Below are 19,844 nucleotides of genomic sequence, written 5' to 3'. Positions count from 1 at the left end.
AGAGTGCAATGTGGCCAATTTCTCAAATCGTTTTTTTTCAATGAAGTCCTCTAAATGGATCGTTCGACAGTAGAACGCATTTTACCTCGACTAGCCCCCATCTTGGTTAGTGGCTTGTGTTTCCGATTCCAGGGTGACTTTTCGACTCCTGCAGTGTAATAGAGCCAAACCAACGTCGAAAAATGCTAAGTGAAGATAGGAGTCGAGCGGATCGCATTCCGGTAACAGCTAGATATACTTTTATTCGCGCACCATTCAGAGCATTATGCATGCACAGAAAATTAATATTAATGTTAAGTTGCTTTCTTTTGCCTGTATAGAGCGCCCTCGTTTCGCGATTCTGCCGTTTGAGTGTAATTCTTCTGGGATGTGTAAAGTTATGCCTCTGCAGCCTCTGTAAATGAGAGGCAAATTGAAATTTATATGGTGGGAAATTGATTCCATTTGAAATATTTGCCTTCATCAACTTGGCACCGTTTGATTTGCTGCTTCCTGTTCTTATGCTGTTCTGTGTCTGGGAGAAAGCGTTTCTTCAAAGTTAAATAAATCCTTTTATCTTCTTCTTCTGGTATACCTTAAACAGCAGCCGTGAGGTAAACATTTCAAACCATGGCCCATTGTGCACTAACTGCGCTAGCGCCTTTAGGTAGGCAATAAGCAACCACACCCAGGCCCGCGGTCTTCGATCCCCTTGTCAGGCGTCGTTTTCGAACAACTGTCAGTGTCAAATTGCAGTTCAGTGGCTGCCTCGCGTTTCGACAGCAACCTAACCGTCGTTTGTTTTGCACTTACACATACGAAGCGTATGAATCGCGTGAAAAAATCGTTCGAACAACAAGCGTCAGGACAACAATATTGTTTATTTCGTGATTAAGTTTGCTCCGGAAACAGAAAAACATATTTGCCGATCGGTGATTATCGTGGTCAGTGATAAAGAAAGTTTATTTCTACTGTGGAAGAGCGCTGTGCGAGTCGGTGGAGTGGTTTTTCGTTTTCAGAAGTTTCGATCACTGGAGAGAAGCAAAAGTACATAAAAGGAAAAAATGACGCCGGTGGCCGTCGTGGAATCGCCGCTCAGACGGTCCGATGCATCGCGACTATTTCGAACGCCCCGTGCCCTTTCCGAAGAGGTAAACCAAAGCTGTCTAAAATTGAGAGGAAAAAAACTAACCGAATTGAAAAGCGTTTCCTTTTTTTTCGCTAAATTAGATTCTGATTCTTGCATGTTTGTAACTCCCCGATTGCAATTCCAATTGGTTTGCACTCTCTCTCTATTCTGTTCTTTTATTTTGCACACTGAACTGAATCCACTGTCTTTTACAGGAAGTCGCAAACGATGACGAGGCGGAACGAAGGATCCGAAGGTCGGCAGCCTCCCTGGATGATAGTTCACTGTCCGGTGGGACGACCGTCGAGCACAACGAAAACATCAAAATGTGCCTTCAGCTGTACTCGGATAATGTGAGTTGTTTTTATTTTTGTAATTAAGTTAAATCCGGCGGTGAGTTTTTAAACATTCCGGAATCTTGCATCCACAAAAAAAATAACTTGTTTTAAAATTTGGAAACAAGAATTCTAATTTTACAAGCTTGATATCGGAGCAGTACTCAAACAAATAATACTAGATTATGTAATGGGGGAATGATTTTTTAAAACGTCTATACATAAAAGCTTTAAAGAACCGAAGAGTTTTAATATATAAAAAAGGTTCCCGTGCCGCCTTTAGACGGTCTTCAGTTGAACCTTTAAAATGCTTCAATCAATACTTAAAAAATATTTATAAAGTTTCAAAGTGATTTTTTCGAAGTCCGTCTGAAAATTAATGTGGGTACTAGAGGGTTAAGCTTTATTAACTTTCGACAGGAACGTTCAATGTTGATACTTTTTCTGGTATCTGAGAGCGATTTTAGCACTTTGAATTATAATGAAATGTATACTGTCACTTTTTAGGTAATTGCACACATTTCTAGGAGAAAAGCAAAACATGTTTCAAAACGAAATGATAACTTTGTCCTTTAACGTCACTAAAGCCCGTATTACACTCTTTGACCAATGGTCAAATATTTGATCTTTTGACATAATGGTCAAATTTTTTTGACATCATGATTGTTGCCTGCCACATTTAAAAATTGGAGAGTGACAAACAATTTGACCAAATTTTTATCTCTCAAAAAGTGACAAATGTTTGACGCTTGGTCAAAGAGTGTAATACAGCCTCAACACACAGCAGTGAAGCAAATCAAAACTGATTTTCAAGCTGTTGTACCGCATTTTAAAAATTGACCACAATTTTTGAGACTACATTGAGTATGTATAACATGCTAGAAATTATCATTCAAGGCCTATTTGATAAATTTTTCTAAAGAGATTTGAACTTTGTAGTATAGACTTCTGTCAATAAAACTATATTATAGGTTGACCAGTGAATGGAGAAAACCGAAGAAAAATCGAGAATTTGAAAATCATGTTGGATTTAAACGCTATTTTTCGTTTACTGCATGCATGGAATTTGTTGTGTTAGTTCAGCACATTCCCTGCCAACTGAAAAACTAGAAGGTGCCAGGAACCTTTCAGTTAATTTAGAGGTAAGATACTCGTATAACAAACCAGCCGTCGAGACCGTTAGAGTCAATAGGATTCTAGCGCTAACCCCGAAGTTTTTCTGGGCTTGGCTGCAAAATCTGTGTCAAGTAAAACAAAAGGTAACTACTGAGCTGATTTTCTCCATCATTTTTTTAAAATATGTTTTTTATTAAATTCCCTTGTCGTTGAACGATTTTGATACACGAAGTTTACCTTGGCTGGAAAAAAATTTCAATGCAATTTTTAGTGCTCAAAACATGTTTTATTTTTGGGAAAAACGTTTCCATTTGCATTGAAAACAAAATATTTATAAAAATGATCGATCAGATACTCGGCATACTTTTAAACTAATAAAGTAATATGAGTTTTTTTATTTCTGTTGATCTGCTGGATCGCTAGCGTAAACACCGCAAACTTCCGCAAAAAAGAAACGCTGCGGGAAACGGCCGTTACTCCACAAATAATTGGTAATTGGTATGATCAAACGTATTTTGTTGTTGTTGAATAGTTAATCTTTCAGAAAATTACTACTTTTATTCAAATAAAAAAGGTGCTACACGCTTAAAAAAATCTAAACTTTCCTCTTTTGTCACGAGCCAAAAGGTATATAACCGCTTAAACGGTGAGTCCCAGTTACGGATGTTTTTATTTTCTCTAATCTTTTTCTCTCTTCCTTCTCATTCGCACAAATCGGTCGCACTTCAATAGTGAGTGCCGATCAAACTTCAAAACAATTGCAACTTTACAAGGCCAGTATAGTCGACTCTTTATTTAGTAGAGCCGCGTAAATAGATGCAAAGGGTGTATTATCGAAAGCTTTCCCAATATCTAGAAAAGCGCAGACCGTTGTTTCTTTGTACTTAGTGATTTCTCGATTTTTGTAGTTATCAGTATTTTTTTCCATCAACTTGAGATGAGTTGACGACAGACATATAAACAACACCTTAACGTTCCACCAGCTGACCAGGATATCTCCTAAAGAAAAGCTGGTTCGGAGTCCGTCCGAGTATCACAGAAAGATTGGTATAATGCCATCCGGTCCTGGAGACTTCATAGGCTCAAAAGACTCTTTTGAAAAGAGCTTAGTGCTCAGTTATTAGAAGTCTCCGTGACGTCAAGCGTTTGAACCCGAGGTTCTGTAGCTCTTCAGCGTTCGGCCCGGAGATCACTGTCGAGTTAGGAAAGTGGATGTTTATAAGATCCATAATCGTTTCCTTGGTTGTAACAGTCAAGCTACCATTTTCCTTTTTACATTTGCCCAAAAACATTCGTATGATCTTGGGGCATAGTTTTTTGCAGTCGCGTTGCCTCAGGCAAAGTCTGAATGTCTTCACAGAATCGAACTGTGGACCTCCTTTTGGTTTTGCGTGGCTCCAGTTTCAGTTGGACGAGATTTTAACCCTGTTGAACAAGCGCCTAGCTTCCTGGCGAAGGATGCTGAGAGTTTCGTTCCATCAGGTCACATAACGACAGACTATCCGTTTGATTAACGGACAGTTTGAAGTAAAAGCTCCTGTGATTCTGTACTGTAGTTCACCTGCTGCGAAGTTCAGTTGTTATTATGATATTTATTATTCGCTCTACCAACAGACATTTCAAGACTAGTCCTAATGGTTATTTATATATAAAACATCACGAAACAGAGATATAAATTTTGTACGTAGAACTTGATGCGATAAGTGAAAGTCGAAAGCAGATGACACCCGGTTGAAGCCCAAGTAACACATGCAACATCTTTTATGAAAAAAATGAAAGGAAAAAGTTATAAATAAGTCATAAATAAGTTACAGGGCAAACATTGGGTTTTAATTCACTCGCATTGATGTTTTAAATCGGAATGATGTTTTAAATCGAAATAACAAGTTGAAGTTGCAAATACATTACGAATTGCTGTAAAAACTGATTTATAACATGTTTGTAACAAGTTTTTTTTTTTCTTGAGAATGCAAGAGAGACAACAGTGGTGAATATGTGTTTGACAGCAAAACGTATAGTGGAGACAAAATTGACAAATGGCCGCAAAAGTTGTAGTTCAGTTTTAAATCAGTTGTAAATGTAATTATATGGTGTGAACTATTTCTTCTACATCAAATACAGTGCAGATCAAAAATACTGTTATAATATTCAAAATTATATAAATTATGTAAACACCCAGGGAAGTTATGTTTGATTAAACATAAATAATAAATTTGACAGTAAATTATAATCAATAAATTTATCATTCTATTTACTTAAAACAAGAAAATCGTTTGATCTGATCGGCCATGATTTGTTTCAATTCTCTTTTTTGTCTTGCTCAACGAATAACCTCAGATCAATGTTTGAATATTTCTGGGTTATTTAAATTTCAAAATATACTTAATGCGTGGTTTAGTTATGAGAATTTTTATATTATTTTCTCTACTACAATAATCAAGATGGTGACGGCGATTTTTTTATAGATTGTAGTAGCTTTATATAGCCTTGCTTAATTGGTTTCACGATTCCATCTCCAAATTGTGGGAGAAATTACTCCTCGTTTGGTTTTCTAAAAGAGTAAGAAAGTTCAAATAATAAGTACATAGTGCATGACATCTTAGTTCACCTTGATGTTTCAATGTTTTTTTTTAATTATTTTGCGATATTTTTACCGAAATAAACTTTATAGATAGTGGTTATATAACGGACAAAATCTTTGGGCAATCGGTGTACTCATTCAACGAATGCTAATAATCAACATGGCTGCCTCGTTAGCGCAAGCGGTGTGCTAAAATAATATTCAACACCATTTTTCTGTGCTAATGGCACGTTTCATAATATAATTCTATCGAAAATATATACCTGCGGCTCATTCCTCTAGAGTTCATCAGTTACTTTTTTCTTTATTTCAAATTTAAAAAAAAATATAAGATATTGATTACTATCATATGGTGGTATTTTCGAAGCGCTTAAATTTTAACGAAGTACAAGGCAAATATTCACGACAAATCTGAAATCGCACGTAGATTTATTGTATTTAATCACTATACCAACACCCTATTCTATCAATGAATTGTCTTGATAATTTCTCAAATGAAGAGCCATGATTATTTTCGTGGGTCATCTGTTTTGTATGTATTAGAAACAATCATCAGCGAGTGAAATTTCAACTCATTTGTGCAATTTGTTTATGACCTATTAATAACAGGCCACCATTTGTTGGTACTGGAAATGTAAGAGTGGTGGTTATAGTCGTTATAAAGTTGTTTTATATAAGTCGTGTGAACAATGCATTTGAAGTTGAATAAATGTTTTATATTGGCTCCGCCCCTTGCGCTTTTTGAGTTGTTAACAAGTTGTATATAAGTTTATACGTTATTGTTATAGTGACGAGATTTGTTATATATCAATTACCTAAACTTATTAAAGACTTACCGTGTTACTTGGGAGGCTCGTTGAATACCAATGATGGCACTGTTTGCGCTGTAGTTGGTACGACGAAAAGGCAGTTGCAACGCAGGAGACCTCCGCAGGGTTCTGGATGGCGCGTTTAGGTTGATCAGGCGAAGAATTGCCGGGCAGTCAATCCGTGAAGTCAAAACATCTGAAACTACCACGGCGCGAGCTGTTTCTCGGCGAAGCTGAAGAAGCTGGCAGCGATCCTCGTATCGGGTGTTACGCATGGGTTGCCGCCAGGGAAGCATTCTAAGAGCATACCTCACGAAACGGCGCTGGGTGCTTTCGATGCGGTGGATTGCATTTATTTCAGTTCAACTGGAGTTCGAATATTTTTGTGACAGGATGTTTTCGAGCTGCCAAATGCTCTTTAAAAAAGTTCCAGTTGGTATTGTTTGGATTCCTGAAGTGTTCTCTTAGAGGAGTATCCTCGACGTCAGATCTGAGTAAAATTTCGAATTACAAAAATTTGAAATTTGTGAAATAAGATTCTGAAGGCTTGAAGAATGCAGAACCAAATTCTAAATTATATCTTTTTTCCCTGTATGGAATTCCTCTCTGCGACCAGAATCGTTGATCTATTGTGAGATATGCCCGGGTGTCTGCTGTATCCCGCACTTCTATTATTAGCAATACCGCTATTGAGAAGTGGCATGCTTATTATTATTTTTTATCAGTGCTTGTGTGTAATGTGCTACCTTTCCTTTTACACGCCCACTGTTCTCCTATACCAAACCTCGTTCCCTCCTGCCAAATATCACCAATTATAACTCCCTGGAGAAGTTTCGTCGTGCGTCCTTCTGGCCAGTTTTATTGATAAGAGGAAGGATAGCGTAACGGAAGGGTAACTGGTGGGGAGCCTGAGAATAAACCCATGCTTAAAGTCCCTTTCTGACATCGAATGGCCTGATTCTACTGAGATTCGAACCCACGACCATCCGCTTAACAAAGCGGACTCTGTGATCTTGCGGCTACGCAGCTCCCTTAAATTATATCTTAAATTGATTGAATACAAACTAAAGGAGATCCCTGATGAATCTTAATGTCATAAAACTGTAAAATAGCTAAAAAATGGAACCAAAAATCTATACAAAACATCTAAATCTTTTTAAAAACTACAACAAACTTGAAACCGAAAAAAAAGTATTTTAAACCACAGAAATTAACACCATTGCTCATCATTCAGCTCATAACTGTCGTGCTAGGAAAAAAAATGCTCAAATTTTGTGGAAAAATCTTCGATAAAATTATGCAATGGTCAGAATCGACAGAAATCAGATTTTAATTTAATGTCAGATAAGGCGAAAAAGGTTCTTGTGGCAAAAACAGTTAAAGGCTAAATAACTTTAAAAAAAAATCAAATATATAAGTAATAATTTCTAATTATTGTGAATGAAATTTTGTTGAAAATTCTAAAAATCAGGTGTGGATCGAAGCGGCAAAAATTGTTTCAAAATAGTAATAAAATTGCATTAAAGCAATTAAAGATAAACAACATCATCATCATCTCTAACACTGAGTCTAGAAAAAGCAAAAGTAACTACTCATTTTTGGGAAGGGGTTATGCAGAACAGGGATGGAGGATTACAAATACTTGTAGAGCCAGAAAGGTTTGTTTGATCTGTGTTACGTGTTCGGCAAGTTTGGGATAGTAATTTTGTCTTTGCAAAAAATATACACTGTAAAAAATGTTTTATTAAGAACAACACCTTTTTTAGCTTTTATTTTTGTCTAGAACGTATTTTTCATCTTCAACTTTGCTAAAGACATCACATATATTTAGCGGACCTTTTTGGCTTAGATGAAGAACAGACCCCCTTTCACAGATGACGAGACAAGCGGAGCAATTCCACAAAAAAATGGCAAGCAAGTTAATCGACCGTTTTTGATTTGGCTGAAACTTTGCATAGATGTTTGTGAGGACAAAAGATGCCGTTTTGTGCTATTGGTTTGATTTTTTGAAACACGACTAATTTTCGGGGAGCTATTGGAAAATCCTATTTTGGAAAGGTATTGATGATTACAAATATTTTTAGAGCCAAAACGGTTTGTTTGATCGATATGATGTCTTGGGCAATGTTGTAGATTTTATTTTTCCGAAAAAATATACATTCTAGAAAAAAATATTTATTTTAAAAAAAAAGTTAAAAAAAAAATAAATTTTCTATAAAGCTCATTTTTTTAAATCAGGAAAAAAAATTTTGAAAAAAGAAAAATTTTTTGAAAAAAGAAAAAACATTGCGGAAAACACTATGCCAAGCAAACGAACCGTTTAGGCTGTAGAAATATTTTAATTTCCAACACAGCACTTAATGGGAAATAAAAAAATTTACAGTCAAAGCGGTTTGTTTGATTGTCATAGAGTCTTCGGCAAAGTAGTAGATAATAATTTTGTCCTCCCATAAAAAGTGTACCCTGTGAAGAAACAATTAATTTTTTTTCTAAAGACCATAACTTTTTTCCCTGATTTCTCCATGATCGTACCGGTTCCATTGTTATGTAATCTTTTATAGCATTTATAACAAAAATAGATTTTAGAAAAAAAAAAATTTTTTTAGTGTTTTTTTTTTTTTTTTTGAAAAACAAAATTATCATCTACATCTTTGCCGAAGACGTCGCACCGATCAAACAAACCGTTTTGGCCTTAAAATATTTATAAATAATCATCAATTCCTTCCCAAGAAAGCATTTTTCAATAGCTTCTCAAGAATGAGTCGTGTTCCAAAAAAATTTAACCAATAGCATAAAATGGCATCTTTTGCCCATAGAAACATCTACGCAAAGTTTAAGCCAAATCAAAAAGGAAATTAAAAAAAAAATAGAACTGGGACATTTTTTGTGGAACTGCTTAGCGGCGAGTTCCTCGTCTGATCAATTTTGGTATTGCAGATAGCGGGACGGCTTGAATATGAGTTGTTGTTCAAAAAAAAAAAAAAAATACCAATAATTTTTTTTTAACATTTTCTGCATGTTATTTCTGTGGTCTTCAGCGGTTTCGAAAAACCTCAAGTGTGCCCAGTGTGCCTGGGTAAGACCTCGTTTAAAATTTACATGATGGATCAAGTTATGTTCCTCATTCGACTCGACAGCGAATATTTAGATGTTAGGCGATCTTATTTACCCCTGTTCCAAGTTTGAAAAAAATAATGATAACAAAATTAAAATTCCTATAAAAATGTATTTTACCAATAAATAAACATTGTTATTTTTGCGTTTCAAAACCGGGAAAACATCAATAATTAACCGGGAATCCAGAGGCTATCCTGATATTAAAAAGAATTAAAATGTGCATCTTTTACCACAATAAAAATAAGTAATAGTAAATTTCTGATTCCATATTTCATATGATGTTTGTAGAATACCGCAGAAGGCAGAAAACAAAAAAGTAAAATTATAAAAATTCTGGGCCATTTCAAATATTTCGCGTGAAGGTAAGATTTAGCGTTTCTTGATCAGATGGAAGCAGCGAAGAGTGCTCTAAAAAAAAGTACTACTATTGAGAAGGTAATTAATTATCGGACATTCATGTACAGTAACTGTTCGCTAACTGGGCGATGAACACTTCCCAGTTATTGAAATCGGCTGGCTAACTGGGATGTCATTTCAAACGTAAATAAACGTCGAGGGGGATTTCGATGAACAGAAGGCTAATGCTGCTTTGTGACAATTTCATAAAAGATTTTAATTTTCTAGTTGATCGCCAGACATAAAATTTTATTCATGTTGTTACTGTTTATGTCGAAACTATCAAGGAGCAGCATCATACGTCAATGGTCCCCAGTTACATGCCCTCCGATCGTTTTGATCGTCGAACGTTGTGCTCTTTTTAACTGGGAATCATCCCAGTTAGCGAGCACCCAGTTAAAGAGAAGCCTAAACGGAATCTAGGCTAAACCTTAATTAACCATACGAGGCGATTGAAGCAGATCGTCAAATCTGGCAATCAGGGGGACAACTACTTCACCAGAATCGATAATTTTCTACACAGATGGAACAAAAATGGGTAATAATATTGAAGCCGGGATTACCGTTTTTTTTTCTACACATATATAGGGAATTACTGGTCTTGGGCTAAATATTTCAATTCCAACAGGTTGCTGGACGGCCGTCTTCTTGGCAGAAATTTATGCCATCGTCTGGAAAGAAACTACAGGCATGCTAAAATCAGGTGGCTTTATAAGCGCTTGAATCATACATATACGACTCATAAGTAGTTGTGAATTGAGCCACTGAAGTAGCTGGCCCCTGGTTCAAATGTACTGATTTCCAAGACCCTGTGAAATCGGAGGAAACGAAAAAGCTGACATACTTGCTGGATAAATATCAAGTGTCCAAATAATGTGATCAAACCCATTCGGTGGAGTATCAAAATGTGTAAGACAGATAAAACTAAAAAATTAAATGAGGTTATAATGCAATAAATTGGATCGCTACAAAATCTTTGAGACAGTTCAAGCTGTTTATGACAGCCAATAAATGAATTCATTTTATGAATCCTACCAGATTGGGGTACCTTGCACAATCATACCATGGTAGTTACCCATTATGGTAATTCTGCAACAGTGCGATCAACAAACTGGAATACCAAAATAAAGGCCGTAGTGATTCAGATTTCGAATCCCAACATCGAAGAAATTCTTGGAGTAGAATATTTTGAAGATCCTAAGTTTTATATGTTCAAAACGTGAACGCTGCGTGACCCAGTATCAAGAATAGCTACATCATAAACAGCAATAATGAATTATGATTGAGTATGTAAAATTGGAATTTTGGATAGAACGAAAACACGAGCATGTAAAGAAGAATAACGCAGACCGTAAAACAAAAAGTTCTTTATTCATGTACAATTAAAAATTATTAGTATTGAAAGGCATGTAAGGCAGAACCAAACTTTCTTGCTCAATACCGGGCAATAAAAAAGCGAACACTTTGGCTAAGGTGGGCGCAATAAACGGTGCTTACAATGAATGTTTAAAATTTTCATGTCAGAGTACACTTATCAACTGGTAGGCCTCGTGGGACAAGGGAGAACTGGGGAGGTGGCTGCACAACATCTTCCCCAAGTTTTTCACCAAACCTTGGTTTCGGGGGTTGGATTTAGGTCGACACTTCATTCGCGTGATGTCTCTTATTATGTCCAACCACTACGGGTTAAACGCACATCTCCTTCGTACTGGGCTCGCGAACAGTAATTAAGATCTCTACTTTTGGATACCCTCGGGGCCCGAGGAATACAACCCTATGTGCCAGTTCGTGATATCCTCGCTCAGTGAAACTTGCCATACATGCTACATGTTTATAGCTACAGTGAAACCTCCAGGAGTCGATATCGAAGGGACCATCGACTAGGAAATATCGACTCATAGAATAAATTTTCAAAGACGTCAAATATTCATACAATAGATTGCATAGAGTTGTGTACACTATTTTTTGTTATTTTAAACTCAAGATATCAATCAATTTTATTATCAACAGGAGTCTAGAGTCAATACATGTTGCTTCGCGAATCGATCCGGACCGATTATTTCCGATATAGCTGCGAATTTTTTTGATATTCATGAAGACTTTATTTTACGGTGTTGGTTGATCATTTAAAATCACAATTCTAGAAAAATTATTCAAAAATGGCAATAATATGTTAAATATGTATGAAATAATGTTTTATTGAAATGCTGTATTCGGCAATAATATAGATAGTTAAACTTCTCAGGTTAAACTGCAGTTCTGAAGAACAGCGAAACGAATCTCTGATAAAAAAAACATGTCAGTTTTAATATTAGATTTAGTTTCACCTCGTAGTCGGCAGCGAGGATAAAAAATTTGTCTTCAGCTTATGAGATATTTTCGATCATTAGATATAATTGGCTCCGTAAAACATTAATTTGTATTGTGTCCTGGCAAATAAATGTTGTGAGAACAAAAAAAATAATCAAAATCTAAAAATTGTAAAGAGCGAAAAATTTGAAGACTTGCAGAACGTGCGATAGATAGAATCGTGAAAATCACGAATTCTAAAAACAGTCATTGAAACGCCATAGTCACAGTAAACACTAAAGTCACAAAAGACAGAAATATAGTAGGTAATGAAACATCCAGAAAGCGAAATAGTGAAGGACGGAATGCTGAAAAGCAGATCCGTGGAGTGAAAAGGTAGAATCATGTTAGTGGATAAAACCGATTTCATTGTTCAAGGTTTGCATGGGAAAAATGTCAACTAGGCGTAATCTATTATTAATTGCTCGAAAGGTGCTAAATAACAGTTCGCCCATATACAGTTTAACACCTTTCGAACTGTTTTTTATTCTTCGTTTAAAAATCGGAGGACAACGACAAACATTTTACAAAAATCACGTTTCGTTCAGAAAACGCATCTTTTTCAAATGATTTATAAAAACTGGTATATCTTTAGGACTTCTAAATAAAAGTAAAAATTGCGAAAAGCAAGAAAGGCGAAATCGGTAATAACATTATCAAGAATCTTGAAAACTCGGAAAAAAACTCGAAAATAAAGCCGCGAAATGCACGAAAAGCGAAATTCCGAATGGCATGATATATAGATTGACGGAAGACACAGAGAATTGATCCATGAATGCCGATCCAAATCCTGGAAGGCGAGGACTTTGAAAATCCATAGATTTGCGTATTGCATTTATGTAAGACGGACACCAAAAATTCGATAGGCAGTGAGGCAAAAAAAAAACAAAGTTCATGAGAACAAAATTCTAAAAACTGAAACGTGACAAGCACAGCAAGTAGAATCGTGAAGTTGAAACAAAGCTAAGCAAGGCATGAAAAATAAAATCTCCCATGCAGGGCCGGATTTAGACGCTTTCCCGGGGCAAATTTGTTTGTGAGGTCCCCTTTTCTTAAACCATTAACGATCTGGAAGGTGACGAGCAAAAAAAAAAGGTCGTTCTAGGGCTAGGGGGGCCCTTCCATCGGGAGGCCCGGGGCATTTGCCCCCCCTCAAATCCGGGCCTGCTCCCATGTCAAAATTCAAACATAACGGCAGAATATTCAAATGCAGAACCACAAGAAAAGTTTTTGATCTCATTTGAAGGATGATATTTTAACAAGCGTGGATGTTTTTTACAATCATGGTATTTGACTATTGCTAGGACTACAGTAAAATATTGTATCATTTATTCAAAAAAAAAACTGCATGGAATTGAATTATTGAATTCAGACGGAATGATGTCCGTGACCTCTTGTTTAGCAAGAGGAAAGCATCGTTTTTAATGGGGACACTAAACTGATTGAAATAACACCCTTGTCTTTTCAGAAACTGAGCAAAGACAACGCCTGGACGGTAACCATTATCGATGCCTTCTCGAAACTGATGTCCCGCCACTCGTCGATGCAAAATTTCCAGGTTGCTGGTTCGACACTGGAGGCTTCCACGAAGGTGTACGGTCTCCGGGTCGATTCCGTGCACACCGACGTTATGCGTATGTGTTCGGAGCTGACGCGACAATGTAAGTTTTTTTTTTCTAACGTTAAAAAACATTTCTAAAAGTTAAACATCAATAATTTTCTACAGCCGCTCAAGCCATGGACAACAACCGCGCGGACGACGATGATGCGGATGCTGAAGCGAATAAGGAGAACAATGCGGCCGGAGGAGACGGAGCTGCCGGACAATCGCAGGATCCTAAGCCCAAGAAAAAAAGAGCCCGGAAGCACGTTAGCACCGTTACCAAGAATAAGGACACCATCAATGCCAAACTGGACACCACTCCGTTCACGGATCCGTTCTTTGCCAAGCTAAACTCAGTTGTTGGTGATGTGAATAGTTCCAGTAGATTAATGCAGAATATCATTCCGACAAGTAACGGCGAATTACGGTTGCGTATGGATTACGGGTTTTGGGACAGCAAAGAGTCGCCTGAGCTCGATTTGGACGCGGAGGAAGACTACAGCAGTTGTAGTATGACTACGGTTACGATGAATAGTGTTACTATTGATAATAAGCTTCACCAGACGTTAGCGGGATACGTAATAACCGACGCTCCCGCAGAAGACGATGAAAACGATGAAGAAGTGAAGGATACACAAACGCGCGATGCAGAACCCGAACAACAAGGGTTGAACCGGTCTGCTCTCGATGTTCAGTTCGACATCGATGCTGAGGTAGAGCCAGTCCCGGTAGGGGATGCGTATATAATCGATTACGCGACCGCTGACGGAGCGGACAATGACGAGCTAAATGAGGATGACCAAATTGCGCTGCAACATTGCCATGGTCTGAAGCGCAAAACGGTCGTTATCGAAGATATGCGACCGATCGATTCTTCATCGATTAATTTGGAATATTCTTACCGAGCTCTGGATGCTATATCCCAGTTCTGGGCGGGTCCCTCGCATTGGAAGTTTAAGCGATCGAAAAGTTTACGCGGTGTTTCAATAGGAGCCAATACGTTGAGTTTGGCACTTGCAAGCGCGAGCAAAAATAAACAAAAGGACAAACAAACACGTAAGAAAAAACGTTTTGAACTGGATACGCTGGATGATATCATTAGCGTTGGGGAGGAACTATTCGTGGAGTATGGCCAGAGCAAGACGGTTAAAAAAATTACCCACCTAAAAAGTCTGATCTGTAGAAAGTGGGACTCGAAAAAACTCAAATTGCCGACTGATTTCCATCTCGAGCGCAATCGATTCGATGTGAACGCTTTTGCTCAGGGTATTAGGATGAGAGACTTTGACGCTGCACCGGAGCCGGATGTTTCGGTTGACGGTTACCAGTATGACAATCCGGTGGATCAGAATTACTGCAGTCGTGTGACGGTGAGTAGAAATGGTGCAAAAATTCGGCCTATCGGTTATAATTGACTTTGATGTGTTTTTGTAGAACGATGAAACTGATAACGAGGCAGATACGGGTCGATTGTCAGCCTTCGGTGGAGATCCTTCCGACCATCACAACTTTGACGACGTTGTTGGCGGGACAGAAGATGGTGGTGGAGCACCACCACTGAACACCAGCCTCGATTTTATTCCTTCAGAGTTCCAGGGAGCACCAGATAAAGTGAGTGATTTTTTCGACCGAAGTCTTGGTTTAAAATTGTTAAAAATTCTTTTATTTTTTGTTTAGGTAACCAAAATAAACATAGCCTACGCGAAGACAGCTAAAGTGGTTGACATGAAACAACTCAAAACCTGCTGTTGGCGACTCATCACCGAGCAAATCACCGGCTCCAGCGCTGACACGGCAGATGCGGCAAACAATGACCAACTGCTTAAGGGTGACGGAAAGGCAAACTTCTCCGACATCTACCGAGAGCTACCGCACATTCTCAGCAAATCAATGAGCGAAAACATTTCGAAATCCCTAGCCTTCTACTCGGTACTGCATCTCACGAACGAGCGGTCACTTCAGTTGCTACGGCAAGAGAATTTAGAGGATTTTCAAATCCTACCACCCGCGTAACAGCTGGGAGGGCAGGTTAGTAAATATACTTTTTTTTTTAATTCCGGTCGAGGACGAGAAAACTGATAGTGCAAAGTAGTTTATTTGCGATAATCTGCTGTTATTTCCTGTCCAATCGTGCCTAAATTTTTGCAGGATTGGTAGTGAAACGGAAACCCGAAACAGTGACTAGTAATATATTTTAGTTTTAAAGCTTGGTACTCATATTTGCGGTTTATGTAGTTTAGGCCCTCTCAGTAAAGTTACGTTTCAGTGAGATTCTTCTCGAATTTCGCCAATGTATTAGCTGCGTTGAGAAACCCATTGAAATCAGTGAAATAGCTTAGAGTTAAGCAATTTTCAATGTACAAATAACACCTGTTAATAGAACTCTCTGATAATATCGTGCTGGGCGTTATTTTAATCTGTATCACGAAAGAATTCCTGTAACACGTTCGAGCTTGCAAGGTTGAAGGTCTTCTGAGGATCGCCGGTGTTAGACGCGGGAAAGTTCAACTGTCAGCTTAACGAAGCGGCTAATAGTTCATAATCCGTGTTGAGATTTGCCAACTTCAAATTTATTGCCTAAAGTCTCCATCAACGTGCTTTCTTTCAACGAAATAATTTGAGCCTGACCTGTTCCTTCCTACCAGCAGCTTTCTGCAAGGCAAAATATCACAGCCTATCTATTTATTTTGGCTCGCCACAAGATTTATGGAGCCACGATGGAAAAGTTTTTGTTCGTTCCTGGGAGAGTGTGGGGAGCTTACTTAGCTTTCTTCTGTGAAGATACGTTTTATTTCCTTTGATGGCGAGCGTAGAAAAGTACATCCAGTCTGGTTTACTCACAGGGTGAGAAAATGTTCGCCTATCAACACCCAAAATTTGTTGATTGAAAATAGCGTTACGGCGAAAATGATGAATGATGGTAGAAGGAGATCGCATCATGAAGCGGTATGAATACAAGCTTTCGAAAGGTATACGAAAGGTAGCAGCTCGAAAATGCTTCACGTCCTTCCTGACAGCGGATCCACACTACAGCCGCCAAAGCAGCAGCCCAAACCTACTACATAAACCTCACACTACATCCAACTCCACTCACGCAATGGTGTTTTGAATCGCACAAATCAAGGATGCTCTCCAAAGGCGAAAGGAGGAAAACAGAAATCAACTAAATTTATTACCCAATATCCTCCCATTTAATCAATACGAAACCCTCCCGCCTTTGCTGTTCTGGAACGAACAGATCACGTATCGTTACCCCTATTAGCCGTACGGGCTGAGACATCTTTCCCGCCTTTCGGCTGGCGCACAGAGTACTATCGTCAGGATCACTGTTGCTTTTGATACGGTTCTACGCTACCGGAAGGATTCGAAAGGCGTCGCGACGAGAGAAGAGGCCGCCTGTCGACATGGCAAACCGATTTTTTCTCCGTGGACGAAAACGACAGCCACCGTCTGTGTGCGAAGAAGCACGCAATCAAATCGAGCCGGGTTTTATGCAATTTACGGTGTGCGATTCGGCTGACGGTCAACCTCGCTGGCACCGTTATGTTGACCGTCTTGGGTTTCCTCGAATTGAGTGCTGTGGGATGATGATGGATGCCCGGCATCGATGGGAAATCGATTCGAACTTTAAGTTTCGTTTAAGTGGATTTTTCTATATGCGTTTGTGTAGTGGATAAGACAAATTTAAGGGCAATGAAGTGTTATTAGAGTAAGTAAATGGTTTGGCTTTGGCCTCTTTTTTGTTGACCGGCGTCGATTTGGATGCTATGAGTTAAGTTGTAAGCCAACAACACAAATTGAAACCGATAAGCTATCATTTCGTTCTACTATAAACTGGTGCTGTTCTACGCTATGAAGGAAACGTTAAATTTTTAGAGACCAACGTGAACTACATTTCTAAGCTGCTTATCAGTTTGTAAAAAAAAAAAAAAAACGAAGCAAAGAGTCGAAGAAAAATTTTCCACAGCACACACTGTTCAGTGCCAATCGAATTATTATTCAACTCGTCTCTCCGACCGTACATCGGTTTCATTACAGTCAGTTGTGCAACATCAATCATTTCATTGCACTGCAGCAGCAGCAGCAGAGGCACCATCCTGCAGGAATTCCGTTCCCGCTTCATAATGCCCGCAAACGAGCATAAGAGCATCACCACCGTGCTCTTGTTGCAAGCCCTGCTGCCTACAAACGTCTTACTTGATTCAATAATCTGACATTAAAACAGATCAATGTTTGAATAATGAAGAAATAGACAGACGTGCATCCTGTGCCCCGCACCCTATGGAAAAAAGATTGAGTTCGTTAGGATGCAATATGCCGTGTTGGGTTTGGGTGTGCGGACTATATGTGGTATGTTGACACCCCACCCAACCATGTTCCCACCCACGATATTGGCTCGTTACATCAGCCCGTTTTCAGCGTTTGTTGAAGTTAGAAGAGGCTGAGCGTGTGAGCAGGCAGGCAGGATATGGGCGGGAGAAGAAAGAAATCGAATCACTGCTACTGTTTGTACCATCATATATAAAATGGTATGAAAAATGAGATTCTGTGCAGTCAGTCTGAACTTTCCACATATCGCCTGTCCGCCCTGTCGGCCATTTGGGATACCCCGACCGATGGATGAATCGTTGGCAGCCTGGAACAACGATCCGGTCATGCTAACTTTTCCACATACTGCTACGGCGCCCGGCGGGATTTGTAGCAAAAGTTGCCGTTAAATAAGAAATAAGGTATGAATATTTTGTGCAGAAATCATTTCTTTCTCCTCGGCATGGCTTGCGCAACCAGCATAACCGAGAAGTGAGAGAGGAAACAGGCGAGGCATCCAACGAGGGGATTCCAGCTCGGCTGACTACAGGCATAAAATCGTTATCGGCGTACGTACATGGTACCTACGAGCTTTACAGGATTCCCTTTCGATTTGTTTTTGTTCGGCTATTTTCGTCATATGTGCCTTGGCTGTGTAAAGTTCAAGGGATTTGATTGCAAAGCTCCCATCAAAAAAGCAGTAAACGAACTTTTGGGAAGACGCTTCTGCAGGCCATGTATAGTATAACGATTCGAACAAATAAATTGATATTTATGGTAAAGTACCATAATCAACTACAAATCGGTTACTGGCACCGGTAAATTTACTTTTAAGTTTGTCCTCTGGGAAATAAGGCATGCTTAAAGTATAAAATTATTGTATGAAACTGACTGGAACGCTAGAATTATTGCCCTCGAATGACTTTTTGAATCTGGTATGTAGTGATAGTGTCAAATATGTATGTTTAATGTATGGAACACCTGAATCGATTACACCGAACACAGCATGCGTGTTCCTTATAAAAAGAAGATGGTCATGCAGACGTTTTGAAAGAGAAGAGGGGGACAGCTTCTGAAATAACACGAGAAAAGACAGGACAAAGTGATTCTTTTGCACGACAATGCTCGACCACATGTTGCTAACGTCGTTAAAATGTACCTGTTAACGCAAAAATGAAATGTCCTACCTTCTCCAACCTTCTCGTTTTTTCGAAGAGACCAAAAATTGGGTGAACTAATGGATAGCGTCAAAAAATGTAGAGCCTTGTTGAACGCATGTTGCTCTAGTCCACAAAGACACGTCTACCGCAAATTCAACTTTCAGTAGTCACGTATAGAAGCATGCTAAAGCAGAAATTTAGTCTTCATTGTATAACCGATTACTGCAGCATGAGTGGAAACTGATTCGACACGCAGCCGGTAGAGCAGCAGCTGATTTTAGCGCAGCAAGGCTGAGCAGGCGACTCGTTCGATCGCAGCTTTTCACATCAGACGAACCAACCGGTGGATCGTAGCACTGCACAGCATTACTAAACATGTAGTGGAGTTTTTCCAAATTGTCTTGAGTACCTCTCTCTTTTGTGTTTGACAACCAAACCACTAAAGCATAGGTAAATCTGGGTCTCAGAATAGTTTTTAGTTAAGTTTTTTTCCAAGATGAACTCCGAGGTATTTGACGTTATCTGAGAGTTCCAGGAGCTCACCTTTCAGTCTATTATTATTTAGCCTATTTTATCTCTTCGTGGAACGATACTAGTTGCATTCTGTTTGCGACGATAACACCATACTTGCCGAGACCAATAATGAATATATCATCAGCAAATCCGACTATTTCAAAGCCCTGTTCTACCATTTCTTGGGAAGATCATCAACCATTAAAGAGGCTATCACCCCTGCTCGCGGGTACCCTTTATTTCTTCTACACTAATGTAAGAGCTTCCAAGGTTCGCTAACATGCCTGGTTTTGATAACATATTGATCCAATGAATAATGCAATTGTCGGAACTGTAGGAATTATAAAAGGAAATTAAAAAATGTTTTAAAAAATGGATTTCAGCAAATAAGAATGTTCACTATTGTGCCAGCGTACAACCATGTAACAGCGTGGATCATACTGAAAATC

At 38.6% G+C, this 19,844-nt stretch overlaps 1 protein-coding gene across 1 annotated transcript; it reads left to right on the top strand.

Moving 5' to 3' along the window:
• The first annotated feature begins 766 nt into the window (after positions 1–766).
• LOC129722019 (condensin complex subunit 2) lies at positions 767–15,806 on the top strand. Its single transcript, XM_055675200.1, has 6 exons — positions 767–1,130; positions 1,324–1,461; positions 13,280–13,472; positions 13,538–14,784; positions 14,849–15,025; positions 15,092–15,806. The coding sequence occupies exons 1-6, from the start codon at positions 1,044–1,046 to the stop codon at positions 15,425–15,427; spliced, it is 2,178 nt and encodes a 725-aa protein (XP_055531175.1). The 5' UTR covers positions 767–1,043; the 3' UTR covers positions 15,428–15,806.
• The last annotated feature ends 4,038 nt before the right edge of the window (positions 15,807–19,844 follow it).

The sequence above is a fragment of the Wyeomyia smithii genome, chromosome 2 (genome assembly GCF_029784165.1).
Source record: "Wyeomyia smithii strain HCP4-BCI-WySm-NY-G18 chromosome 2, ASM2978416v1, whole genome shotgun sequence".
NCBI lineage: Eukaryota > Metazoa > Arthropoda > Insecta > Diptera > Culicidae > Wyeomyia > Wyeomyia smithii.
The sequence above is the reverse complement of the archived record's forward strand: the minus strand, read 5'-3'. Positions and strand labels throughout refer to the sequence as shown.

Coding starts and splice junctions, on each gene's coding strand:
- LOC129722019 (XM_055675200.1), top strand. CDS start 1,044: ATGACGCCGGTGGCCGTCGTGGAATCGCCGCTCAGACGGTCCGATGCA. Junction 13,473..13,537: donor TTCGGAGCTGACGCGACAAT/GTAAGTTTTTTT, acceptor AATTTTCTACAG/CCGCTCAAGCCATGGACAAC. Junction 14,785..14,848: donor ATTACTGCAGTCGTGTGACG/GTGAGTAGAAAT, acceptor GTGTTTTTGTAG/AACGATGAAACTGATAACGA.